The sequence below is a fragment of the Haliotis rufescens genome, unplaced genomic scaffold (assembly GCF_023055435.1).
Source record: "Haliotis rufescens isolate VD_foot unplaced genomic scaffold, xgHalRufe1.0.p SCAF_18, whole genome shotgun sequence".
Taxonomy (NCBI): Eukaryota; Metazoa; Mollusca; class Gastropoda; order Lepetellida; family Haliotidae; genus Haliotis; species Haliotis rufescens.
The window spans coordinates 7,798,006-7,822,448 of record NW_025963868.1 but is presented as its reverse complement, the minus strand read 5'-3'; the positions used below and the strand labels follow the sequence as shown (position 1 = coordinate 7,822,448).

The 24,443-nt window shown below is 37.4% G+C and overlaps 1 protein-coding gene across 4 annotated transcripts in view; it reads left to right on the top strand.

The window, feature by feature from the left end:
• The window catches only part of LOC124149689, a 35,937-nt gene that overhangs the window by 6,584 nt on the left and 4,910 nt on the right, over nt 1-24,443 (top strand). The window contains exons 2-8 of one of the 4 annotated variants that reach the window (XM_046521428.2): nt 11,819-11,914; nt 13,568-13,642; nt 19,359-19,415; nt 19,947-20,003; nt 20,535-20,591; nt 21,994-22,044; nt 22,633-22,931. In XM_046521428.2, coding sequence (XP_046377384.2) covers nt 11,872-11,914; nt 13,568-13,642; nt 19,359-19,415; nt 19,947-20,003; nt 20,535-20,591; nt 21,994-22,044; nt 22,633-22,931 — 639 coding nt within the window. In that variant the 5' untranslated portion in view covers nt 11,819-11,871. Of the gene's footprint in view, nt 1-11,818; nt 11,915-13,567; nt 13,643-19,358; nt 19,416-19,946; nt 20,004-20,534; nt 20,592-21,978; nt 22,045-22,632; nt 22,932-24,443 lie in introns of all 4 variants that reach the window. The other 3 variants (XM_046521427.2, XM_048398155.1, XM_046521429.2) reach the window with 3 other exon arrangements.

Genomic DNA, 24,443 nt, shown 5'->3' with positions numbered 1-24,443 from the left:
AAAGAAACTGAGCATATTCTTTCCCAGTAGATGGAGAAGAGGATAATCCCATTGTTGTTTGGTCAGTTAAGAGAACTGTTAAATGAGAATCATTTGCCAGACATTCTCATGCACAACAAACCAAACACGAATTTAAATATTATATTTACTTAATAATGCAGCCATTATATATGATAAATACACATAAACCACATAAAGGCATATTATTTTATTATGTCGGATACATTGCCACCAGCCTACTCTAATTGGCATTTAAAAGTCAGCCAAGCATCATCTACGTAGATTATAGTTTCATCGATCGCGACGTCGATGTTACGTTCATCTACGTAGATGATACATTTTCTTAGACCGTGGCCCTAATACGCTTCCTCAAGGTAGCAAACATGTATGAGATAAATATATCAAATCAATACCTTGCATACTTGATATGCGTGTTTTAGTGCTGACATTGATTTAATTTTGTTGATATGACTCATGTCATTTGAATTGTTAGTGCTGTAAATAAACATAGTAACAGTTTGTGGTGTTCTTTCCTTACTGGCTGACAAATGGGTGAAGAAAGGGCTGAGTCCACTTAAACCGTAGGTAACATTTTAGGCCTGTCATACAGTTCCTGAAACAAATATATCCAATACAGCCGATGCAAGTCAATCATATTTGGCAAGACTAGATTACTGCAGTTATATATTTTATTAATATAATCAAACAATTGTTTTTATTTTTGTAAAATATGTTCATTTCAGAAACTAGATGTTAGTCTAGCCAGCGGCCTAAACTGGCATTAATTTGGTTACACGTTTCATGATTTACAGTATTCGTGAAGAATATATAACAATTAGCCACAATTAGAGCCTTTGGTAGGAGTAGAGGGAATGATAAGCATAGACTTGCTAAGTATTTTATTATATTCATGCTAGCTCAAAAGAAACTTTGATTTATGTTTGTAGTACACCCCAAAAAGAGGTATTACACAAGTGATATATTAAGATGACATACAACTTATACATACTTACGTGTATAAACTACTATCAAACAGTGAGGATAACAGGTGTTTGCATAGAGGTGAGCGTATCCTGCACCACCGGTGGAACAAACACATGCAAAAGCAATTTAGTTTGTTAAACCCGAAAAACACGGAAACGTTTGGCACAAATCAAAACAGAGAATTTCATCGGACATAACTCCATTTGCTACTTCTGTGGTAGTCACCAGTCAACCCATTTTTACTTCCAAAAATAGCTTTAACCCTTTTAAAGCTTTTGAGAAATTCAACAGTATGGGTTTGGTCTGACAAAGCAAGAAGCACAAATGGGACATGTTTCGGCCAATGATTAGAGTATTCTTGCAAGTCTAAGGGTCCAACAGGAGTTATTTCTGCGACATGCTATTTCAAAACACAAAATTCAGAGTGATATTTATGAAAAGAAAAATTTAAATAATACAAATATAAATTCCTTCCAGGTGAAGGCTATCACTTGAAATCAAATTAACAAAGCAGATTTTAGTCAATGACACATCTCTTGGACTAGAAGTTCATCTCTGTCACCATTCTATGGTATTTCTGGAAAGGAAAGTTAACTTGCCAAGTTGTAATATACGTGAAAGGCTTAATGTTGCTGATTAAGCGCAAAGATATAAACTCTAACTGACTGCTCAGTAACATTCATGTAATATTAGTAATATTCAAATAAGTGTACTTGTTCTAGGTGTGTGTGTGTGACGTGGATACATATATATAAGCGTATAGAAGAAACGTCAACAAACTTGTAACTATGTATAAAATAATAAATAAGCAATGTCCTTCATATGGAACTGATCTTATACCACCAGCTGTGTCACAGAAGATCAATTATAATCTCAGAAACCGCCATGATTTTGTAGTTTCATTTGCACGGACATCTACGTTTAAAAGGTCTTATATTATAGATACATTAGGCCAATGGAATAATCTATCATCAGGAATCAGGGATAGTCCGTCAATATCTTATTTTAAAGCTGTCGCATCTGAGCAGCCTACATCACCACCTATGCACTATAATTCTACCGAGGCATATGTGAAATGAATGGCAAAAATATGATTTATGAAGGATCGACCAATTACTAATAAAATACATTGTGCTGTACAGACCTACGCAGCATGCTGTGACAGCGCACTGCATTATTGAAACGGCTGAAGAAATGCATATGTAGCCTAGTTTAGACTATGCACTTGTTTTGTGTAAATATACGACGGCGAGGTTGGGGCAACCTGACACACATGAGCATTAATAGCCATGTTTACCTGTACTACTTGAGTGCCAAGGTTCAAATCATTCATGTGTAAAAAATACTGTCGAGGCATCTGTACATCTTCTTTGTCGAATTGCATTATTAAAGTACATCAAGATGAGACATCATATACATTCATATATATTTGTTGAGCACGAAACCATGAATTGTAGCTAGGACATTTCCTCGAAACTATATGGGCGGCCATGTAGCTTCAATATCTTAATAAATTATATCACTGAACATTGGTCAAGGTGTATTCAGTAAACAAAGATCTGAAGGGCTGTATTTCCTTCATCGAACACACTATGCGTTCATCACAGATTGTGACGGATTACGGATAGGAACGAACTAGCACTTGTTTGGCAGGCAGGTTATGTTAAGATTTGTTATCTTGTTCTCTCTCTACCCTCTACTTCCTTAATTACAATTTAAATCCCAAATAGACTTTCGGGCCTAACACTGTGGCAATTTTAGACCCTCTGTTTCTCATCATCTCATAAGACTAAGTCATCAACGATGTCATAGCTGTCTGACATGTTTCTTATGAACAGTTTATGAAGTCCAAGTGACTTAAGCCAAAAATACGCGCTATCCATTTGATCGTCGTTTGTATGTGATTTTTGGGGAGAGGAGGTGCTAACTAGATTACTAATGAGATGGTGATAAGGCTCAGGTTATGAAACAATCTGAACTCACAGTCTTGAATTACTACACAATACACTGCCTGGGACCCCAGCTTCAATGGCTACAGTGTGCAAAGATTGTTTGTGAATGAGATAAGCTATATTGTTAGATTTAGTTCTCAGGATATAAGTTCTTGAAATGCATGACGTAGCAGTCCCCTTATGTACTCAATATATGCTATTTCAGTATCCAAGTATCTAAGTGGCAATAAGTATGGCACTTGTGCCCCATCCCTTTGTCTCCTTGGACAATAAAATATATTTGGAACAAATTAAAAAAATCACACACATCATACCATATTACATGTCTCTTATTCCTGTGTGTAGTATATTAGATACACTTAAAAAAACAGAACAAGTATGTGTGTAGACATATGGTCAAGTGCAGAGAGCGGATTAACAGTGACAGTGACAAGTGACAAATTCTTTATTTTTGTCTCATCGGAGATACAGGTAGTAGGCATATACATTTAAGTACACTATAAAGTATCTCTGCTTCCCACGATGTGGGTTATAAGAGACCAATGCATACATAATGCATAGTAAAACAAACTGAGTTAAAACATATAAAAAGCAGTATAAATATATATGGTGTTATTGGTAGTGAGATTTTCTTCGAACAGCCATTTTGTAGCACATACTACCTAGTGTTGAAATAATATTATAATCATTTAGAATATATACAAGCTCAATATTATCACTTAAGTTGCCATTTGTGGGGATAAATACTTGTGGAAGGTGGGTAACACGAATATCATCATAAAGTGAGCAGCGGAGAAGAAAGAGATTTGCATCTTCTACAAATCCAGGTCAATATTTACAAAAACGTTGGTTAACTGGCACAGGAGGATTAGAATAACGTCCCAATTCAATCTCGAGCTTCATAGAACCGACCTTTTATAACAGGGAAGGAGGACATAAGGCTCTGTATTAATAGCTGCTTTAAATGTTCTATAGGTTCTCATTTTCAGTCGGGGGTGATTGCATTGCATTCTTTATTATAATCACTTGAAAGTGTTGAAATCGATTTGTGCTGAGCTCAGATTGGTTTGTACGGGATGCCGCGAAGTGATTGGTAACATGCTCTCGTGCGCATAGCAGATTAGCCAACTGAGTGGATTGCACAGAGGATGAAAGCTATATCATTATTACTTAAAAGTGTTGAATTTGGTTTGTACGGTTTAATTGTACGGTATACATTGTTATAATGTAAAATCTCCGCGGAAAATCGCGTTTTTTAAAACAGTAGTCCTCGGAAAAATACATACATACATATATACATATATACATTCTGAATACCAATTATGCTCATCTAACGCTAATAACTTATATTTTAGACGGGTAAAATCGAATTGGGTTAAATGCAGACCGTCAGAGACAGTTAGATCTAAACTAATAAGCAAATCCAAATCATTGTTTACCCAGGGTTTACGGAATTTTGTAGACCATTTTCTAATCCAACAAAGAAGTCTATTTGGATCGACCGCTTGAATTCGCCGCCAAAAACGAAATATTTTAATATGCTGTTTTGTAAGTGGGCTTGTCCATCCTAATTCGCCACGGACTGATAGATTTGGAGTTTTGTTAATAACCGCAAGCAAGAAACAAGCAGCTCTGTTTTGAACAGAATTAATACAGCTGAATTGCTTGAGGCCCCTGATTGCCGAACCGTTCGAAAGTATAGGCTGAACATACAGTTTATCAAAAACTGAAGATAACATACCACCCGCTAATGTAAATTTACAGATAAGAACACCAAGAGCTCTATTTGCTGATGTTGCCAATTCCTTAACAGAATAAGTAATATCCAAATATTTTAGCCTGCACCTTGTTGCCTTTGAGAGAGTCTGTGTCTGTAGAGCTGGTTTTGTCCTTGTCTATTTGGTATTCACTCGCTGGAACACAAATATTGGATATTAGCATTGGATTGTGATTTTGAGCATCCGGGGGCATATATGACATGTAAATTTGTTTCCGATTATAGTACTTGTTGTTCATGCATATGTTCTAGCAATCATCAATTTCATAAATATTCGGTTTGCTTAATTTCTACTTTGAAAAGCTTCGTTGGTCTGTATAATTTAGCACGCGCATGGTTGGGTGCAAACCAAATTATATTTATTTCTCATAAATTAAACCACCAGCGGCGGTACTGGAGCATATATCTAATACAGAATAGTACATCAAGGATGCAATTTCCATTTGAAGATTATGTATTTCTGAAGCTTGAGTACATGAATTGGTTGAGTGGCGTATTTTACGTGATTTACATCATTAAAATATAAAAGAATCTACACATTGATACAGGTATAAATGGCGAGTTGTGATTTATTCAAGAACGAAGTCAGTAATTGGGGATTTAACTTGCGCTTTCCGACATTGTGCGTATTTCGCACACTGTTAAGAACGAATTGTAATTCATCTATTCATCTACCCGTGTCAAAGCAACATGAATACGTAATTCGTATTAAATCAAAAATTGACTTATAGGTTATAACATGAATATCATTGCGCTTTTTAGGATAAAAGTGCAACTTTTGTTTTGGGATGAAAGTACCCCAAAAATACCCTTAAAAAGACATGATTAAAGAATTTAAGAATCAACTGTATTTATGCACGACTTCAAACAAACTGAAAAAGTATACATATGTTTATAAAGCTATATTTACATGCATGGCACAAAGATTAACATGAAATAATAATGTTGGTCATGTTTGTTAATTTCTACATTTCATTGTTATTGGTATTCCTAGGATGTTGTAATTATACAAGGGTTCTGGTCTTCTTTGACGTAGAATACATGAACTGGTTGAGTGACTTCTGCCATCAACTTGAGAGGATTACCAACACATATAATCACAATCCTTTGACAAAGAGAAAAAAAGGGACATAAATCGTACAGATATCATATCTACCTGGTACTAAAAGTTCACTATCCATCTCCTCTGATAACAAACTGTTACATTTTATATCCCCAAGCACCAATACTCAGTATGCTCATGGAGTAATTGTCAAAATCAGAAACCTGAATGAAATCCTGTTTACATGGTCACACCCGGAGATAGTTAAGATCTACAGATCTACTCAGACAACATGGCAGTCTGTATTCATTCATCCCAAAAGTCCCCCACCAAACTTCCTCTTATTAATTCTTACAAAAACTAAAAAGAGGTATTTTGGGAGATGTCCTACTGTGAATGGGAAATTGTTCATGCTTTTAACATATTTTGTATTCAGTAAATGAATCGGGATTGCTAAAAACTGCCCCAGAAACAAAATTATATTTATCAAGTAATATTGATATGTGTTGGTTAATAATATATATACATACATATTATAAAACATAATACATATATACATTAAAACAGAACACAAACGAGTGGCCAACAGTTTGGTGCGGTTGATGGAAAAATATTCAATTATTAAGAAAAGCTATTTAAGTCTTTAATACTTAGTACATATCTTAAAATATGAATTAATTCTTAAGAACGTAGGACTGAATTCAAACTCTAACCTTTCGAATAGAAAGATGAATCGTTTCTTAAAATATTGTAGATAGGGCATGTGAAAAAATGCAGTATATGGGATAGCCACAAGAGCATGCATGATGCGTTATCTGAGATGTGTCTTTCAAGCCGATGGAAGTTTATCACTACAACCGAGTCCGGGGCGATAAATGATTATGTGACAAAATCTGGTATAACTGAATATAAGTAACATTGTCCAATTATAATAATAGTTTAATAATCCTCTATATCAGGTGACTATTCCAATTATTAATGGTATCAGGAAGGAATGACTTTGCATAGCATTCTGTTCAGCAACTTGTAGCCTGTAAATTGGTTCGATTTCTTTAAAAGTAATCACTTACAGAACAGATGTTTTAAATCTTGTGAAATAGTGTTTTCTTTTGGCTATGTTAGTTTCTCTGTAAAGTTCCTCATGACTTGTACCCCTTGTCGCCCCACAAATAGTCCGTAATGAATCTAAGTGTAAACTTTCTAGGATTGATTCTTCTTCTTTGGTACAATTATCCCAGATATGGGAGCAAACACATGGGCAATATATGCTTGTACATAACTTCTAACGACTTTAACTTGAAACTGAATAGTTTCTGTTTCCTTTGGATTAAATTTTACTTGCTTTAATCCAATTGGTAATTTTCTCCAAATTGGCATTACTATTTTACGCAGTAGTATTTTGAGTTGTCCATTTGGGGAATTGTCTGGACCCCATCGCAAACACAGTAAACATAAATTCTAAGGGTGAAAATATATACAATAGTTTGTTGGCTCGACATGCTAAGCTCCATCGTTTTAGTTATAATGTAAAAATAATAGTGATTTTGAATTATATTAAAACTTTTTAAACATTTATGTATTTGAGGTGAGAGGGATAGCGACACACATATATAAACATGCCCTATTTTATGATAATGATTGTACAATTTGGATTCCTTTTAATCTGTTTCGTCAAACAAATATAGGATTTGATGTTGTCATATCGTGAATCAATTTTTTTAATATTCACTTGATGACTTTGTTGTGTACTTGTCTTGTAAGTAAATTTCATTTCTTCCAAATGTTCTATTGCGAACACATATAGAGTCAGCGCTCATGATTGTCATATCTATTGCACGAATGAATGAACATATCATCATTAATAAACTTCACTGTGTGTTCTGAAGTCAAATCTCTGTAAGGCATCCTGCACTGCTTCGTTCATGTTTACCCTCAAATGTACGATAGAAAAATCTGTGTGTCTTTCGCGCGTCAATCTTCTGCTGTCACAATCGTTATATCAAACTTATGTTTGAGGTCTTGGTGAAATTAAATCAAAATGCAATTAAATCAAGCGTATCAGAAGAGAAATGTCGATCGTTTAGTGACACCATTAACGACTGTAAGTGATCAATCACATATACTTACTAGATAATATCGAAGTAAGGATAAGAATTTATGGATGAACAACTTCTTAATTACAATTAAGAGCGACGTTTCGATGTAGGTTCTAACACCGTTATCAAGCAAGTGATTTAAGAATGGATGTATTTGTTCTCAAGGTTGTTGAGTCGGTTGATGGTTGAGATTGCCACGTCTCCATGAAGACGACGAATAACTTCTTTGATAGGCATTTAGAAGTTGGAGTACTAAGTAAGGATAAGAATTTATGGATGAACAACTTTTTTATTACAATTAAGAGCGAATTTTCGGTGTAGGTTCTAACACCGTTATCAAGCAAGTGATTTAAGAATGGATGTATTTGTTCTCAAGGTTGTTGAGTCGGTTGATGGTTGAGATTGCCACGTCTCCATGAAGACGACGAATATCTTCTTTGCCTATCAAAGCAAGTGATTTAACCTATCGGTTAAATGTGAGCCATAATTCTTGGGAACAATCGACGCGAATAGCTAGACGATTGTTGGTGCGGCGTTAAACAACAATCACTCAATCACTCAAAAGAAATAGATATGTTTCATTTTGTAACACCCTAAACAATACAAATATAAACCATGTCATAATTACTTATAAGCACCGCGCCAGGAAAAGCACCAGACGCCTCAATCTCTTACCCGTCAATATCATTGCGAGGAGAGAAAGGACTCCCGCTAACAGTGAGGAGTACTAATTAAACATTCCAGTAATGTTACACGCCACTATATCAGTTTTATTTGTAACTTGCTAATAATTTTGATCGGCTTTTTGCACATACAAAACAATTAAAGAATAATACATAGCAATATCCCCCTTTACCAACATTTACAAAGCAACACAGTACTCAACTTAAAACTCTTCATTTTGCACATATACAATAATTATACACGAATACATAACAATTATCTCCCTTTACTGATGTATATACAAAGAAAAACAATTTTGGATACATCATATATACAAAATTGTATATTTTTGTATATCTCATCATTCCAAACTTGTATATGCTTTGGATATATCATCTTTCCAAAGCATATACAAGCTTGTATATGTGGATTTTTTTTGCAGTGATCGATGCTTTTGATGTCAATAACTGGATTGTCTGGTCCAGACTCGATTATTTACAAACCACCCTCATATAGCTGGTATATAGCTGCGTGCGACTTTTAATGACAAACAATCAAACAAAAACTATTATTAAACACCTTCCAACCATGAGAAATTAAACTTTTATTTTCTATCTATTTAGTTTTATTTATAAAATAATTGGATTAATAATTTAATCATTGTATTGCCTTCTTGTCTGTCATGCAATGCACATGTTCAAACCCCTAAACTTTGAATATTTGATTTTTCACAAATTTTATTGTTAGTGAGTTGCCTCGATCTCTGGTTACCTACTCACATGAACAGGTCATAAGGATTTGGTTGTACTATCATGCTATGATATTTCAGTTGATTTAATTCATAATAAAAAATAAATAATTCACTTATCACAGTAAGAATCATATATTCGTTTATATCACTATCTGATGTTAAGGTTTTATTTCAGAAATGATAATGAATTCAAAATGCAGAAAGATGCACAATTTGCCATTATTTTAAATGCAATATTTCTCAATTTTTATAATGTACATAGTATAATATAATGATTAGAATGCATGTAACGGGCAGTATTAAAGAAAGAAATATTTGTCAATTAGTCCTATTTTTCAGAAATGCGCTTCAGTAGTATTATTGTATCTCCAGAAAGATGTTTACATTAAAGATCTCATTATTTGTGGATAATTCAAAAAGCAACAAAAAAAATATATATTTAACCATGACGAAAGAAAACAGAGTATACAATAACTTGCAATTGTTCAAAAAAAGATTACAAATCACAATAACATATCTGATATAAACAGACTTGTGTGAGGTGGTAATGCTTTAATCTCAACATTGTACCCTTGTTCGTGAACCCTTGTTCTATTTACCAAACACCCCAAACCCGAAACTCCACAATATATCCTATTACACTGATCCAGGATGGCCCTAGCAGGATTCTCCGTACACGTCAGTTCGCCATGCGATCCTGACACCCTTCTATGTCTCCAAGACCATAGAGAACAAACTTGTCACCTCACTTCTATCCCTGAAAGTAAGCATCGTTCTGTGCTCCTTTACATTATAATTTGTAGCTACATAGTTTTAACTACGTAAATTTTACTGACAACAGTACTGCCCCTGTTGAAGCTATGTATAGCTGGAATAAGAATGTCGAATTGTCGTCCATTGTTCGATGTCAATACTTCGATGACAAGTGACGAGATCATATAGTATTCGTTGATGCCGTGCAACACTATAATATCAATTATAATATCAAGTTGACTAGTATGTACATTACTACAGTGAACATGTACATGATCATTCACTTCGTAATATCAAATACTTATATCATATTGTGTGATAAATTCAACTGGATCAGTTATTAATGTATTATTAATGTTCCATCAATTTCTTGCCTGGTTGGTCTATCCATGTATACAAAAAAAAAAAATTTTAAATTAAAAAGGAGCACAGACCAATTTATTAATTTCAGGCTAGAACTGTGGGAACCTAGACTTTCCCAAACATTGTAGACTTGAGTTGGTCTCCTTTGTTACTTCTCTTGGGTCTACGTCACAGCTCATACCACACAATAACAAGATCAGTTTGCCCCGCCGGAGCTCCTTGATTTTAGTTATGTCATCTAACATGGCCAACTCTGCTCTTAAGTAAACAAGAACCTAATAAAGTGAGGGGTCCTTAATCATCCCTATTTGACTGCTTATACAAATCTGATATCTCTCCTCCCAGCTAAATAATATATATTTCTGCTAAATATTCGAAACAGAGTGAGTGAGTTGGTACTACATTTGTATATGGTCCTATTTTAAATGATTGCAGCGCTCCAATATGAAAACAAATTGTGTGTGTTGTTTAACGCCATTCTCGGAAGTATTCCAGTGATATATGACGGTGGTCTGTTATATACGAAATAAATGCAACTTGAATCTTTCATCACATGCAGTACACGGTATATCAATTGCAATATACAGTACACAACATGCAGTTTACAGTGTGTCGCGAGCTCTCCGCTGAGCATGCAGGAGCACACGTTTCTACAACTACATGTTTGGAACTGTGAGTTGAACAGTATACAGAATATGGCACTATAAATGTACATTTCTTTTTCATAAGGAAAATTACATGGTATCATTCAAAGACTAAGTTAGGACCATCGCGTCAGTTCGAATAAAAAAAAAACATATTTGGTTCGCAAAAAGAATAGTGGTGTATGTGAAATTTTCTTGTTATGTGTTATGTTTTCGATATTTGTTTTAGTCGAAATTTAACTTTAGATCTCACCCCTTTTCTCAATGCTTTTGAGATTTGTGTTTGTTTTGGGATTCAGACAGGCAACGAGACTCGTGTCCCGGAGGGCGGAAGGTCTGGGGCTCGAGCCCCGGCCGTTTCATACCAACAGACGTTAAAATATGGTACTTGTTGTTACCCTGTCTGGCGCTCGGCATTAAGGGGCTAAAACAAGGACTGGTCGGCTGGGAGTCAGTATACTGTGTCTGAGTGGGGTATTCATGTTAAACTGTGGCATGCTGATATCTCGGTGAGCTAGCACTATGAATCGACATCAGTCCGGACTAGTACAAGCAGCCATACACACGACCACGTGCATGCACGTCGCTATGTAAGTGCAATAAAATTGCGACGTTAAACCCAATTTCACCTCACCTCACCTGTTGAAGTACGCATGTGTAGTGTGGGAGTATGTGCATGGTGTAGTAGAAGAGCGATATACCCTGTGTTTGTGCGTATGGAATGCGCCATTATATATCTGGCTTGTCTGCTTGTTATGTTTTCCTCAAGGCTTAAACTCATGTTCGATCACAGGTCCTATCCCTGATTGAAAGATCGGAAAAGACAGGTAACCAAGCGGGAAAAGTATGGAGTATTTCATGAGAAATAGGAACAAACAGATATTTGCGGGTAGGTCCTTCTCTTTTGGTTTCTAAATCATCTTACCTAACCTAAAAACTGATATTTTAACATTTGTCATTATATGCCCCCTGTCCTTCTCATTTTTTCATATATTTGAATACAACTCCTCATTTATTCAAAACTCTGTTTACAATATTTTTTCTTATCAAATAAGGCTCGGTTTAAACAGGGTCTGTTTATGCTGACGTATTATCATTAACCACATGGCTGAGGTTTCAACCCCTTTGTTACTGACACGACAGAACTTGTAAATATCGAAAATGCACCCAGCGTTGTTACGTTGTCAGGTATTGTCATGCAGTCCAACGATGTGTACACACAGCGATATTGGCATCATACTGGCTGTGCAACACTGAGACATGTTCAGTGTCGATGTACTGGGCTCCATCTCAGTCAGCTGAAAATCAAGCAATATACACGTTCCATCCTTAGTTTCCAAAATTCCTCAACGTGAGTGAGTGAGTATGGTTTTACGCCGCTTTTAGCAATATTCCAGCAATATCACGGCGGGGACACCAATATGGGTTTCACACATTGTACCCATTTCGGGAATCGAACCCGGGTCTTCGGCGTGACGAGCGAACGCTTTAACCACTAGTCAGGGCATTTTGAGCGGATGCCTTTGCAACAAAAATCATTCACATGTGAAATACTTAATGGACAACACATGTAAAAGTCCTCTACTTTTCAAAATCACAAAACTTGCTGCTAAAAATCACATTCATATTTTGTCCAGGATCATTTTTATGTTTCTTTGATCAGGTTATGATAAAACGTCGGATTGTCTTCACCATCAGAAATGTAAAACAGTTTGAGAAGAAAGGACAATTTTAAATGTGGATATATTTTTGCACCAATTCACATGAAAGCGGCATCACACGAACAGAATTTATCGTACGATTCCGACTATACCATACGGATGCGGTTATGGAACACTGTTGATGATACCAGGTGTTCATCGATAAATGGCTCATGAAGCAGCGTGTGTTTATGTAAAAGAAACACGTAAACTGTATCTTTATTGTAGATCCGTTTGGTACATAATCAAATATGTTTCAAAGGCAAACGACACTGTCTATGTATTGATGTATTGTTGACTGACATGGTCGTATGATGCCGCTTTCAGGTAAATTGGTGCAAAAATATATCCACATTTAAAATTGTTGTACATTTTTTATGATGAAGACAATCAGACGTTTCATCATAACCTACCCTAAGAAACATAAAAATGAGCCTAGACAAAATACTAATGTTATTGTTTATATATGTTTTGAATCTTTAAAAAAAACACGGGTTCCCTATTCAGCCCGAGGGGACATCAGGTGAAGGAGTAAGCATATACTCCGAAACATTGTGTTGTTTATCATAAAGAAGTTGACATCCATACATTCTCTTCCTTATGCGTTTCACTTCTAAATGCCTAATGTGCTTGCCGTTGAAAATAACACTATGTAACTAATACTTTGACAGCATATTGAAGGTACATACATATAAAACATTTTAATTACTTATATTAAAGCAACACAATTGTCTTCATTTTAGTCTACGGTCTACAGTGTTCAAGGAATCATCTAGGTCCTTTTTTTGGTAGCTTCACTGTTGTTTTTGAGAGAATGAACAGTAAAGGCAGTAATGTTGCAGGTGCCGTTATTTTAACGGTGTGTCTGATCCTGGGAGTTACAGTCAAATGGGGTTCACGTGAAGGAGTGCCAGAAAGTAAGTGATACTGTAATATGATTCTCTTACATCACTGTAATATACATGGCATCAGTGTAAAATAACTGACAGTGTCAAGTAACTGACATCAGTGTAAAGTAACTGACAGTGTAAAGTAACTGACAGTGTACAGTAACTGACATCGGTACAATTTAACTGACATCAGTGTAAAGTAACTGACAGTATAAAGTAACTGACATCGGTGTAAAGTAACTGACAGTGTGAAGTAACTGACATCAGTGTAAAGTAACTGACAGTGTAAAGTAAATGACAATGTACAGTAACTGACATCAGTGTAAAGCAGCTGACATCATTGTAAAGTAACTGACAGTGTAAAATAATTGACAGTGTAATGTAACTGACATCAGTGTAAAGTAACCGACAGTGTAAAGTAACTGACAGTTTACAATAACTGACAGTGTAAAGTAACTGACATCAGTGTAAAGTAACTGACATCGGTGTAAAGAAACTGACAGTATACAGTAACTCACAGTGTAAAGTAACTGACAGTGTGAAGTAACTGACATCAGTGTAAAGTAACTGATATCAGTGTAAAGTAACTGACATCAGTGTAAAGTAACCGACAATGTAAAGTAACTGACATCGGTGTAAAGTAACTGACAGTGTAAAGTAACTGACAGTGTAAAGTAACTGACAGTGTGGAGTAACTGACATCAGTGGAAAGTAGATGACATCGGTGTAATGTAACTGACAGTGTAAAGTAACTGACATCAGTGTAAAGTAACTTACATCGGTGTAAGGTAACTGACAGTATACAGTAACTCACAGTGTAAAGTAACTGACAGTGTGAAGTAACTGACATCATTGTAAAGTACCTGATATCAGTGTAAAGTAACTGACATCAGTGTAAAGTAACCGACAGCGTAAAGTAACTGACATCGGTGTAAAGTAACTGAGAGTGTAAAGTAACTGACATCAGTGTAAAGTAACTGATATCAGTGTAAAGTAACCGACAGTGTAAAGTAACTGACATCAGTGTAAAGTAACTGATATCAGTGTAAAGTAACCGACAGTGTAAAGTAACTGATATCAGTGTAAAGTAACTGACATCAATGTGAAGTAACTGACATCAGTATAAAGTAACTGACATCAGTGTAAAGTAACTGATATCAGTGTAAAGTAACCGACAGTGTAAAGTAACTGATATGAGTGTAAAGTAACTGACATCAATGTGAAGTAACTGACATCAGTATAAAGTAACTGACATCGGTGTAAAGTAACTGACAGTGTAAAGTAGCTGACATCAGTGTGAAGTAACTAACATCAGTGTTAAGAAAATGACATTAGTGTAAAGTAACTGACAGTGTACAGTAACTGACATCAGTGTGATGTAACTAACAGTGTACAGTAACTGACATCAGTGTGACGTAACTGACAGTGTTAAGTAACTGACATCAGTGTGACGTAACTTACATCAGTGGGAGGTAACTGACAGTGTACAGTAACTGACATCAGTGTAATGTAACTGATATGAGTGTAAAGTTACTGACATCAGTGTGACGTTACTTACATCAGTGGGAGGTAACTGACGGTGTAAAGTAACTGACATCAGTGTAAAGTAACTGACAGTGTGAAGTAACTGACATCAGTGTAAAGTAACTGACAGTGTAAAGTAGCTGACATCAGTGTAAAGTAACTGACAGTATAAAGTAACTGACATCAGTGTGAATTCACTGACAGTGTAAAGTAACTGACATCAGTGTGAAGTATCTGACATCGGTGTGAAGTAACTGAAACTAGTGTGAAGTATGTAGCATTGACGTTAAGTCACTGACGGTATAAAGTAACCTCAGTGTAGAGTAACCTCGGAGTAAAGTAACTGACATCGGTGTTCAGTAAGTAACATCGGTGTAATGTAAGCAACACCAGTTTGATGTAAATGACATCAGTGTACAGTAACTGATACCAATGTATGGCTAGTGATGCATGTAGGCATATTAAAAGATATATTGCAAGAACTACTGTAATTTTGACTATCTATATTTGTGTCTATGTTGAAACCAGATCATACCCATTTGCAGACACATTCCTTATTACCAAGAATCATACCGCACTCTATGCAGCAGATAGTCTTGGTTGTCCTCAACGGTGTATTGAAATGATCGTACTGTGGATGTGGGTAAGAGAACCGGTTAGGCAGCTTCGCGTCAAGATCAATGAAAAAAGGGACCTTGGTCCCTGAGAATACATGTGATATTCATCAAACAAGTGCAATTATTTTCTCTGCACTCAGATTTCCCACGATCCCCTTAGTCGCCTCTTACGGCAAGCATAGGTAGGTAGCTGAAGACCTATTTTACCCGGGATCTTCACGTGTCTAATGTAGCAATGAGGCACACACTATTAACACTATGGGAACACTACAATCTTCATGATATCATACTTGCGATCAATGACACTACTGACACTATGGAAACACTACATTATATAAAGTGCTCTTTTTATAAACACCTCTGATCGTTGACACTATTGGAAAACTACATTCTGCAAAATGTTTCATGTGTAAACACCTGTGACCGGGAACATTTCTGACACTATGGAAACACTACATTGTACACAATGTCCTCTGTGTAAACACCTGTGACCGGTGACATTACTGACACTATGGAAACACTGCATTGTACACAATGTCCTCTGTATAAACACCTGTGACCGGTGACATTACTGACACTATGGAAACACTGCATTGTACACAATGTCCTCTGTGTAAACACCTGTAACCGGTGACATTACTGACACTATGGAAACACTGCATTGTACACAATGTCCTCTGTGTAAACACCTGTAACCGGTGACATTACTGACACTATGGAAACACTACTTTCTCTACAACATCATGTGTGACCACTGTTGGACCAGTGGTGCATATACGTTTCAGTTACACAGTACTGACAACAGAAACTAAACATTTAAAACAGATGAACAATGACAATATCAGAAGTCCTTAGAGATTATTAATAAACACTATTATCGTGTTAACATACACGGGTGGCCATGTCGTCTAAGGCACCGCGATTCGCTGTGCAGAGTGGCGTCCCTTGGAACGCCAGAAACCTATGATTGTGGGTTCGAATCCCGGTTCGCCCCCGATTATGTTTCTAGGTTTGTCAGCACCATACCCGTGCTCGTGGGTTTCACCGAAGTGATAAACGTCTGAGACCTGCATCACTTCGGGCTTTCGTCCCACACTAAACTGACATGTCGTGATATAACTGGAATACTGTTAAAAGTGGCCTTAAACCCAACTCACTCACTCACGTTAATATACACTATTATACCAATAATTAAATTACCATCTCTAGCTAACTCAGATTACAAACGTCAGTGGGATAGAACTAAGTAATCTAAATAATCTACAAAGGCCAAGAATGACTTGCTGGTCAACTCAACTTGAGATGTATTCGCAGGGGCAGGTGGTGACTTCGGAACCCATTTCTATCAGAAGAGGACTATTTCAGGACGATTCTTTCAGTCCTTTGCTTTTCTGTTTGTCATTAAATCCTTTAAGCTTTTTGCTAGGCAAAGAGGAAGGTTATCATCCTGGACCTCCTCAGGAGAGATCCCCAACACCCTTCACCTCGTTTACATTGATGACCTTGAACTTTTTGCCAATGGAGGATCCACACTCAGAAAACAGATTCTCCTTGTCGAGTCCTTTTCTAATGATATCGGCATGTCCTTTAGACTCTACAAATGCAACATTCTTCATCTGAAACGTGGCAGGGTAGAAGAGGGAGGATCAGTCAGTTTACTTGGAGGAGGAATTATTGACCATCTCGTGGAAGGTCAGGCCTATACGTACTTAGGGATGCAGATAAGGGGACAACTCCAGAATGCCCATATCAAGGAAAACCTTCGAGCAGAGTACAAATGCAGCCTTAAGAAAATCTGGAGTTTAGATCTGAACGCTCGCCAACGAGGAAAAAGCCACAAATAGTTATGCTGTACCCGTCCTTTCATATTCTTTTGGTGTTGTTGATTGGACGAAACAAGAAATTCAGGGTATTGACACCCTCACACGAAGAATGATGTCAGACAAGAGATATCACCACCCTCGCTCTTCCCTCAATCGCTTATATTTACCAATTATGATGGGAGGGCGTGGTTTGATTAATCTGGAGGCTCTCCATGATAGAATTGTTTTGTTCACTTCTGCACACTTTTATTTGTCTGATGATCCTCTTGTGAAGCATGTCAACACTCATGATGAAAACAAGGCATTCCACAGTTTTCTAAAACGAGGTAAGGATGTGGGACATAATCCCAATGTCAGTATTGATTTTGTTGATGGTTCTGCAATGCTGGACGGTACAGAAATAAGTGTCAACCAAGCGAAGTGCCATATGAAGTCGGCCCAGACTCAGTTTTTCAAGAAGAGGCTTTCTGAACGACCACTGCATCGAGTTTATGTGCAGTGTGTTGAGAACATCAGCAGTTCTGCAGAGTCGTCTGGCCTGAAAAGTGAAACAGAAGGCATTCTGTTCGCTGCCCAGGACCAGTCATTTCCCACTCGAAACCGTCAATGTGTGATTTTGCATCAAAATGTAAATATGAAATGTAGATTATGTAATGAATTTAATGAGACTGTTCAACACATTGTCAGTGGATGCTCAGCTTTAGAACAAACACTGTATCTTAAGCGACATAAGGGAGTGGGTCGATCATTTTATTACCGTCTTCGCCATTCTTGTGGTTTTGACACACATGTCGATCGATGGTACGACCCAGAATATGTAGAGGGCGTCATGGAAAATTATAAATACAAAATTCTTTGGAACAGGCCCGTATTCAGCCTCATTCGTATCCAGCCCAACAAACCTGATCGTGTCCTATTTGATAAATCCAATGAAATCTTTTAAATTATTGAATTTTTTGTCCCTTTTGACACAAACGTGATTGACAAGCTTCAGCAAACATGGCAAATATGCAGATCCCGCTTTCGAAATGTCACGCTTGCATCCCAGGTGCCAAGTTGTCCGACTCCCCATTGTTCTTAGTGCCTTAATTAGGTTTGGTACCTCCCAATCTGTTGACTGAGATTGGGAGAGTACCCGGATTTGCTACCAAGATTACAGCCCTTCTGACAATCTGGGTAATGCAGAAGACATTGGGGAGTCTTCACATTCTCCGAAAAGTTCTGGGTGGGTTTGACCAGGCAGCGCTTCCTGGGAGAAGTCCCATTTGCCGTCTGGGCTGCGTGTAGAGGTGGCAAGGGGCCTTAGCTGATGATGAGCCTTACCAGCCTGACTGTGCCTAACTGATCAACCAAACTCTTGCTGCATTGTTTATTTTTAATCTGTACATAACAATAATAACAATAATGATACTAGGTGAGGAGAAATGGTGTTTAACTATTGCATTTATACAGTGACGTACATGCACGTGTGTGTGTATGTATGTGTGTGGCTGCTTTTTGTTAATGCCGATTTCATACTGCTGGCCCATTGAGATACCATGCCACTGTTGAAAATGTATACTGACTCCGAGCCGACCAATTCTTATTTTTACCCCTTAAGGACGAGCGCCAGGCAGGATAACAAGTACCATCTGTGAACGTCTTTTGGTATGACGTGGCCGGGGATCACGGGCGCTCTATCACTGGACCACTGAGGCAGTGTAATAATAATAATGACAGTAATAATGACTGCTCTCATACATTTACAATTAATTTTGAACTTTGCATACACGTTTCCAGCGCAAGAGACGGGTCCCAAGGTTACGCTGCTACAAGACTTCAAGGCGAAAATAAAAGGTACATTTTCAAACTCCATATACTTGATAAACGTAGAGTTATACACTTGGCAGAGTGGTGTTCGACAAAACAGGTTTACTGTTATTGCGAGCTGCAGTGTTTGTTGACAAGTGATGGTTCCTATGACCATGTTTTGAATATAAATCACCGAGAAAAAAAATATCGAGAGTGCTTACAAATACAACGAAATGATTTGTATTCGGATCCAGACCTGTTTCGTCACTGCTTAACTTTACGATGGGCCTTACGCCATAACAATGTTTCTATAATCCGGACCTTAAGTATCCGGACGATTTGACTGTGAAAGGAGGTGAAACGAGGCTGCACTGTTTTCCTACATTACAGACAAATTAACTGAAAATGAACGCGTATATTGTCTTTATCAGTCAAATAATTTGTGTTAATGATTCTACTAATGATAATGATAACGACGACGACGAAGACGATCACGACGATGCTGCTGCTGACGATGATGACACCTGCCCCTCATATATTTACAATTTATTTTGAACTTTGCATACATGTTTCCAGCACAAGAGACGGGTCCCAAGGTTACGCTGCTACAAGACTTCAAGGCGAAAATAAAAGGTACATTTTCAAACTCCATATGTTTGATATACGTTGGGTTATACACTTGGCAGAGAGGTTTTCGACAAAACAAGATTACTGTTATTGCGAGCTGCAGTGTTTATTGACAAGTGATGATTCCTATGACCATGTCTTGAATATAAATCACCGAGAAAAAAAATATCGAGAGTGCTTACAAATACAACGAAATGATTTGTATTCGGATCCGGACCTGTTTCGTCACTGCTTAATTTTACGATGGGCCTTACGCCATAACAATGTTTCTATAATCCGGACCTTAAGTATCCGGACGATTTGACTGTGAAAGGAGGTGAAACGAGGCTGCACTGTTTTCCTACATTACAGACAAATTAACTGAAAATGAACGCGTATATTGTCTTTATCAGTCAAATGATTTGTGTTAATGATTCTACTAATGATAATGATAACGACGACGACGAAGACGATCACGACGATGCTGCTGCTGACGATGATGACACCTGCCCCTCATATATTTACAATTTATTTTGAACTTTGCATACATGTTTCCAGCACAAGAGACGGGTCCCAAGGTTACGCTGCTACAAGACTTCAAGGCGAAAATAAAAGGTACATTTTCAAACTCCATATGTTTGATAAACGTAGGGTGATACACTTGGCAGAGAGGTTTTCGACAAAACAAGATTACTGTTATTGCGAGCTGCAGTGTTTATTGACAATTGATGGTTCCTATGACCATGTCTTGAATATAAATCACCGAGAAAAAAAATATCGAGAGTGCTTACAAATACAACGAAATGATTTGTATTCGGATCCGGACCTGTTTCGTCACTGCTTAATTTTACGATGGGCCTTACGCTATAACAATGTTTCTATAATCCGGACCTTAAGTATCCGGACGATTTGACTGTGAAAGGAGGTGAAACGAGGCTGCACTGTTTTCCTACATTACAGACAAGTTAACCGAAAATGAACACGTATATTGTCTTTATCAGTCAAACAATTTGTGTGTAGTGTATGTTTAAATGTGTTGCTCTAGAATTGGTTTCTAGAGTGAGTGAGTGAGTGAGTTAAAATTTAACGTCATATTGACAATATTACAGCCATATCGTGGTATTTAGATCATTGATGATGCATACATTGTGCTTGCATCAGAATGAAACGTTAATTTAGATATCATGTTCGTGAGTTATCAATGCACTTTTATAAGAATTAAAGTCAATTCTGTTTTGTTAATTGTGTCCTAAAACTGATGATTAAATATTGTATTGATTAGTTTCATTACTGATGGCCTAACTGACTGACTAGCAATTGCCTGGTGTACAATATAGCCAAACGCCTCATCGTTACTATTCCTAATTAGAGTCTTGACAAGTGTTTCGAGTGTCAGCTGCAACAAGTAGAGCAGACACCCGGTGTCGTGTTCATTGATCCATTTCATGGCTTGTCCGCCTTTTACGGCCAATGGAATCTGTTTTGACGAATAATTGAGATTGGTTATTCACTGTTGTTTACCTTTGGTATATATTGTGTAGTACAAGTAACGTACATAGAAGTAGTACATGAGGCATCTGGGGTGTCTTGTCCATTGTGGCATGCATTATTAAAAGTATTGAAGATTCATGGTTACAGTTTTGCCTTTCAGAATATGTCACATATTTAGGTATCGAGGAGAGGATTAAGGACACATATAGCTAGGAAATATTTACACAGTGTCTATGGTGTCATACTCAATGCGCTTAATCGATAAACCCCAGTGACATGTTGATGTCAGCAGTGTGTCATCATTGCCAGGCAACGTCGAAACTTCCTTCAACATAAATCATTAACACATCAAGGAAACGTGTGCTTTATTAGATATTGTTGAGTTTACATTACATGTCACAGTCATACTAATGTCATTGAAAAAGCTATCTTTTAACATCCAAAGTCAGGTATTTAAGTGCTTTTGTCCATAATTGTAAAACATAAAGCAATATTTTCCTGATTTATTCAGCTTTTCAAACTGCAGGGTTTTGGAAACCCAACCCGCCTCTGAAGTCCTGCAGCGAGACACCAGGATGTAAGTTAATCATTTCTACTTTTCTGTTGCTGCTGTGTTCCACGTATTCTCTTGCTGTTCAAAATTCATCTTGTCAACGTGACATTTTTTTATGTGGATACATCGTTTTGTTGACGCAAATTGGTTGCTTCGCTCGAATCATTATCGTACTAGCGTCTGATACAGGCACTCCGATTGTCTTGAACTTTGGAAACGCCTTCGGGGTGATGCCAGGTATGGCTAGTTATCTAGGTATGGCTATACTTTCGTATGGCAAGAATACTGCTGCTCGGTGTGATTCAACTAAGAAATACTTACTTCTTGTGTGCAGTTATAACGTTATGTTAAGTGTTTTCTGTTTGTGTGGCGGGTGTAACCAGTTGGCAGAACAAGCATCCCCTTTTAGCTAACACCTGGTGTCATTACTGTCTGTGTGTGATCCATTCATAATATTCCACCACTATTTTGCTTTTTACGCCCAATGCAATCTGTTATGGCAGATAACCGAGACTATGTGATCTCTGGCCTTGGCGTTAATCACTCGGATCTTGCGTCCCTCTAAATTAGGTTCAAACAATGTTTCCCATTTTATTTTTTCTCGTATTGCAGCCACTCCATGCTACGACACAAAGTGCAGCAACAGGACTGCTCAGGGATTTGAGGAAAGATTACAGAGTGTCATGCAGCTTACAGAAACTGTCAATACAACTCTGAGGGATCACATCATGGAGGTGATGAAAGTCCGGCATTCTGGCACGCGGGTTCTTATAGTAACAGGCGCGTCGTCCGATCACTTCCTTGAATCCCAGGGCTTGGTTCAGAGCCTTCACCAGAACGTGTTCCCTGAGCTGGATAACTACACCTTTGTTTACTACGATCTTGGGCTGGATTCAAAGCAGAGAGAACAGGTAAATAAGTAAATTTATCTTTCTTAACACATGTCGGATTCTAATTGTCGGAGACCAATTATACTTTTTTTCAATGTATCTCGCTAAAATGTAAGGTATATTTCTTACGTCCCCCTCTCGTATTGCCGAACTGTTGGCGTTACATTTGAAACATATTAATCGGAATTTAGCATCACGAATAAATGATGTAAGACGCCATTCCCCGCATATTCACGTTGTTTCCGAATAAAAGAGATCTAAGAGTAATAACTCGAAATTTGTATTCTATCATCTGCCATTGGATGAATGTGAAAACGATCGAAGTTGATAAATGCCTAACTGTGGTATTCTTACCGAATCGGAACATAGCATGCATGATGACTAAGATAACTGCAATATAATTAGGTGTTCATTAAGATACATCCGTAGTCCCACTCGGGAACGGTGGACAACTTGTACGATCTCATTCTGAAAACGTAGCCCCATGCGTCCCTAGGGCTTGGATGTTTGACAGAGTCACGGAGAGCTTTCCTCAAAATGTGAGATGACACGACCATCAATAGAAACACTGCTCAAAGGGCTAAAGGTGACATATTCTTTGTTTCTGCAAGACTGAGGACACGGACTGACATCTTTAATTTATGACCAAATAATATCACCAAACCAGACAATGTGTCCGATCACAATTCCACATAATTCATTATAGAATGTCAACGCAAGAGAATATCCAGTCCCGATTATCCGCTTGAAAAGGTTCTAGCTATAGTGCGCGTCAAATGCGAAATATTGGTGACTACTGCAGAAATGGATCACTGAAATCGGTGACCACACGGACAAGCATGGCTTGCCCTACCGGTAGCACTCGTCACTCGCACAATTTGCATAACAGGTGTTTGTTTGTTGCCTGGCCCCTCACAGCAGTACCCCTGGCCTGCCACGGTGGCCTGTAAACAAACAAGACATTCCTGATTTAGAGAGAATGCTCTCGCGTAAAGTAAAATGACGGTTATAAGACATGATTTGTCATCCAACACTGAAATCCAAACTATCTCAGAGACCCATTCTCCGCCTCAAAGTTTCACAATACAATGGATAAAGATAAAATCAGTAATTCATCATTGACAGTCCATCAGAACCTACGGCAAAGGCAGTATCCAAATCTTCCATATGTTCATGTTATCGGGACAATTGAAGGTCCTAGCAAACTTAAAGTCAAGTCTCTTCACTTTTAATATCTGTTATCTCTTACCACATGCAGTTTATCAATATAGCTCTGACGTGATTACTAAGAAAATCTATCCTAGTTTTATACATCCTAGCCATGGAGTGGAATAGAATCCACCACAGATGACAGTAAGCTGGTCTGAGTTTGTGTTCAGCGAGCAGCTTGCACTGCCGAGTATTGGGGGTCCCTTCACGACATATTTTTGTTCAAAAAATTTAAAATACCTTTTTTACAGAAAAGTCACATTATGTGAATACAGATGCAACGGACATTTTTTAGGAACGTCTTGTCCGCCGTGTGTTTAATTC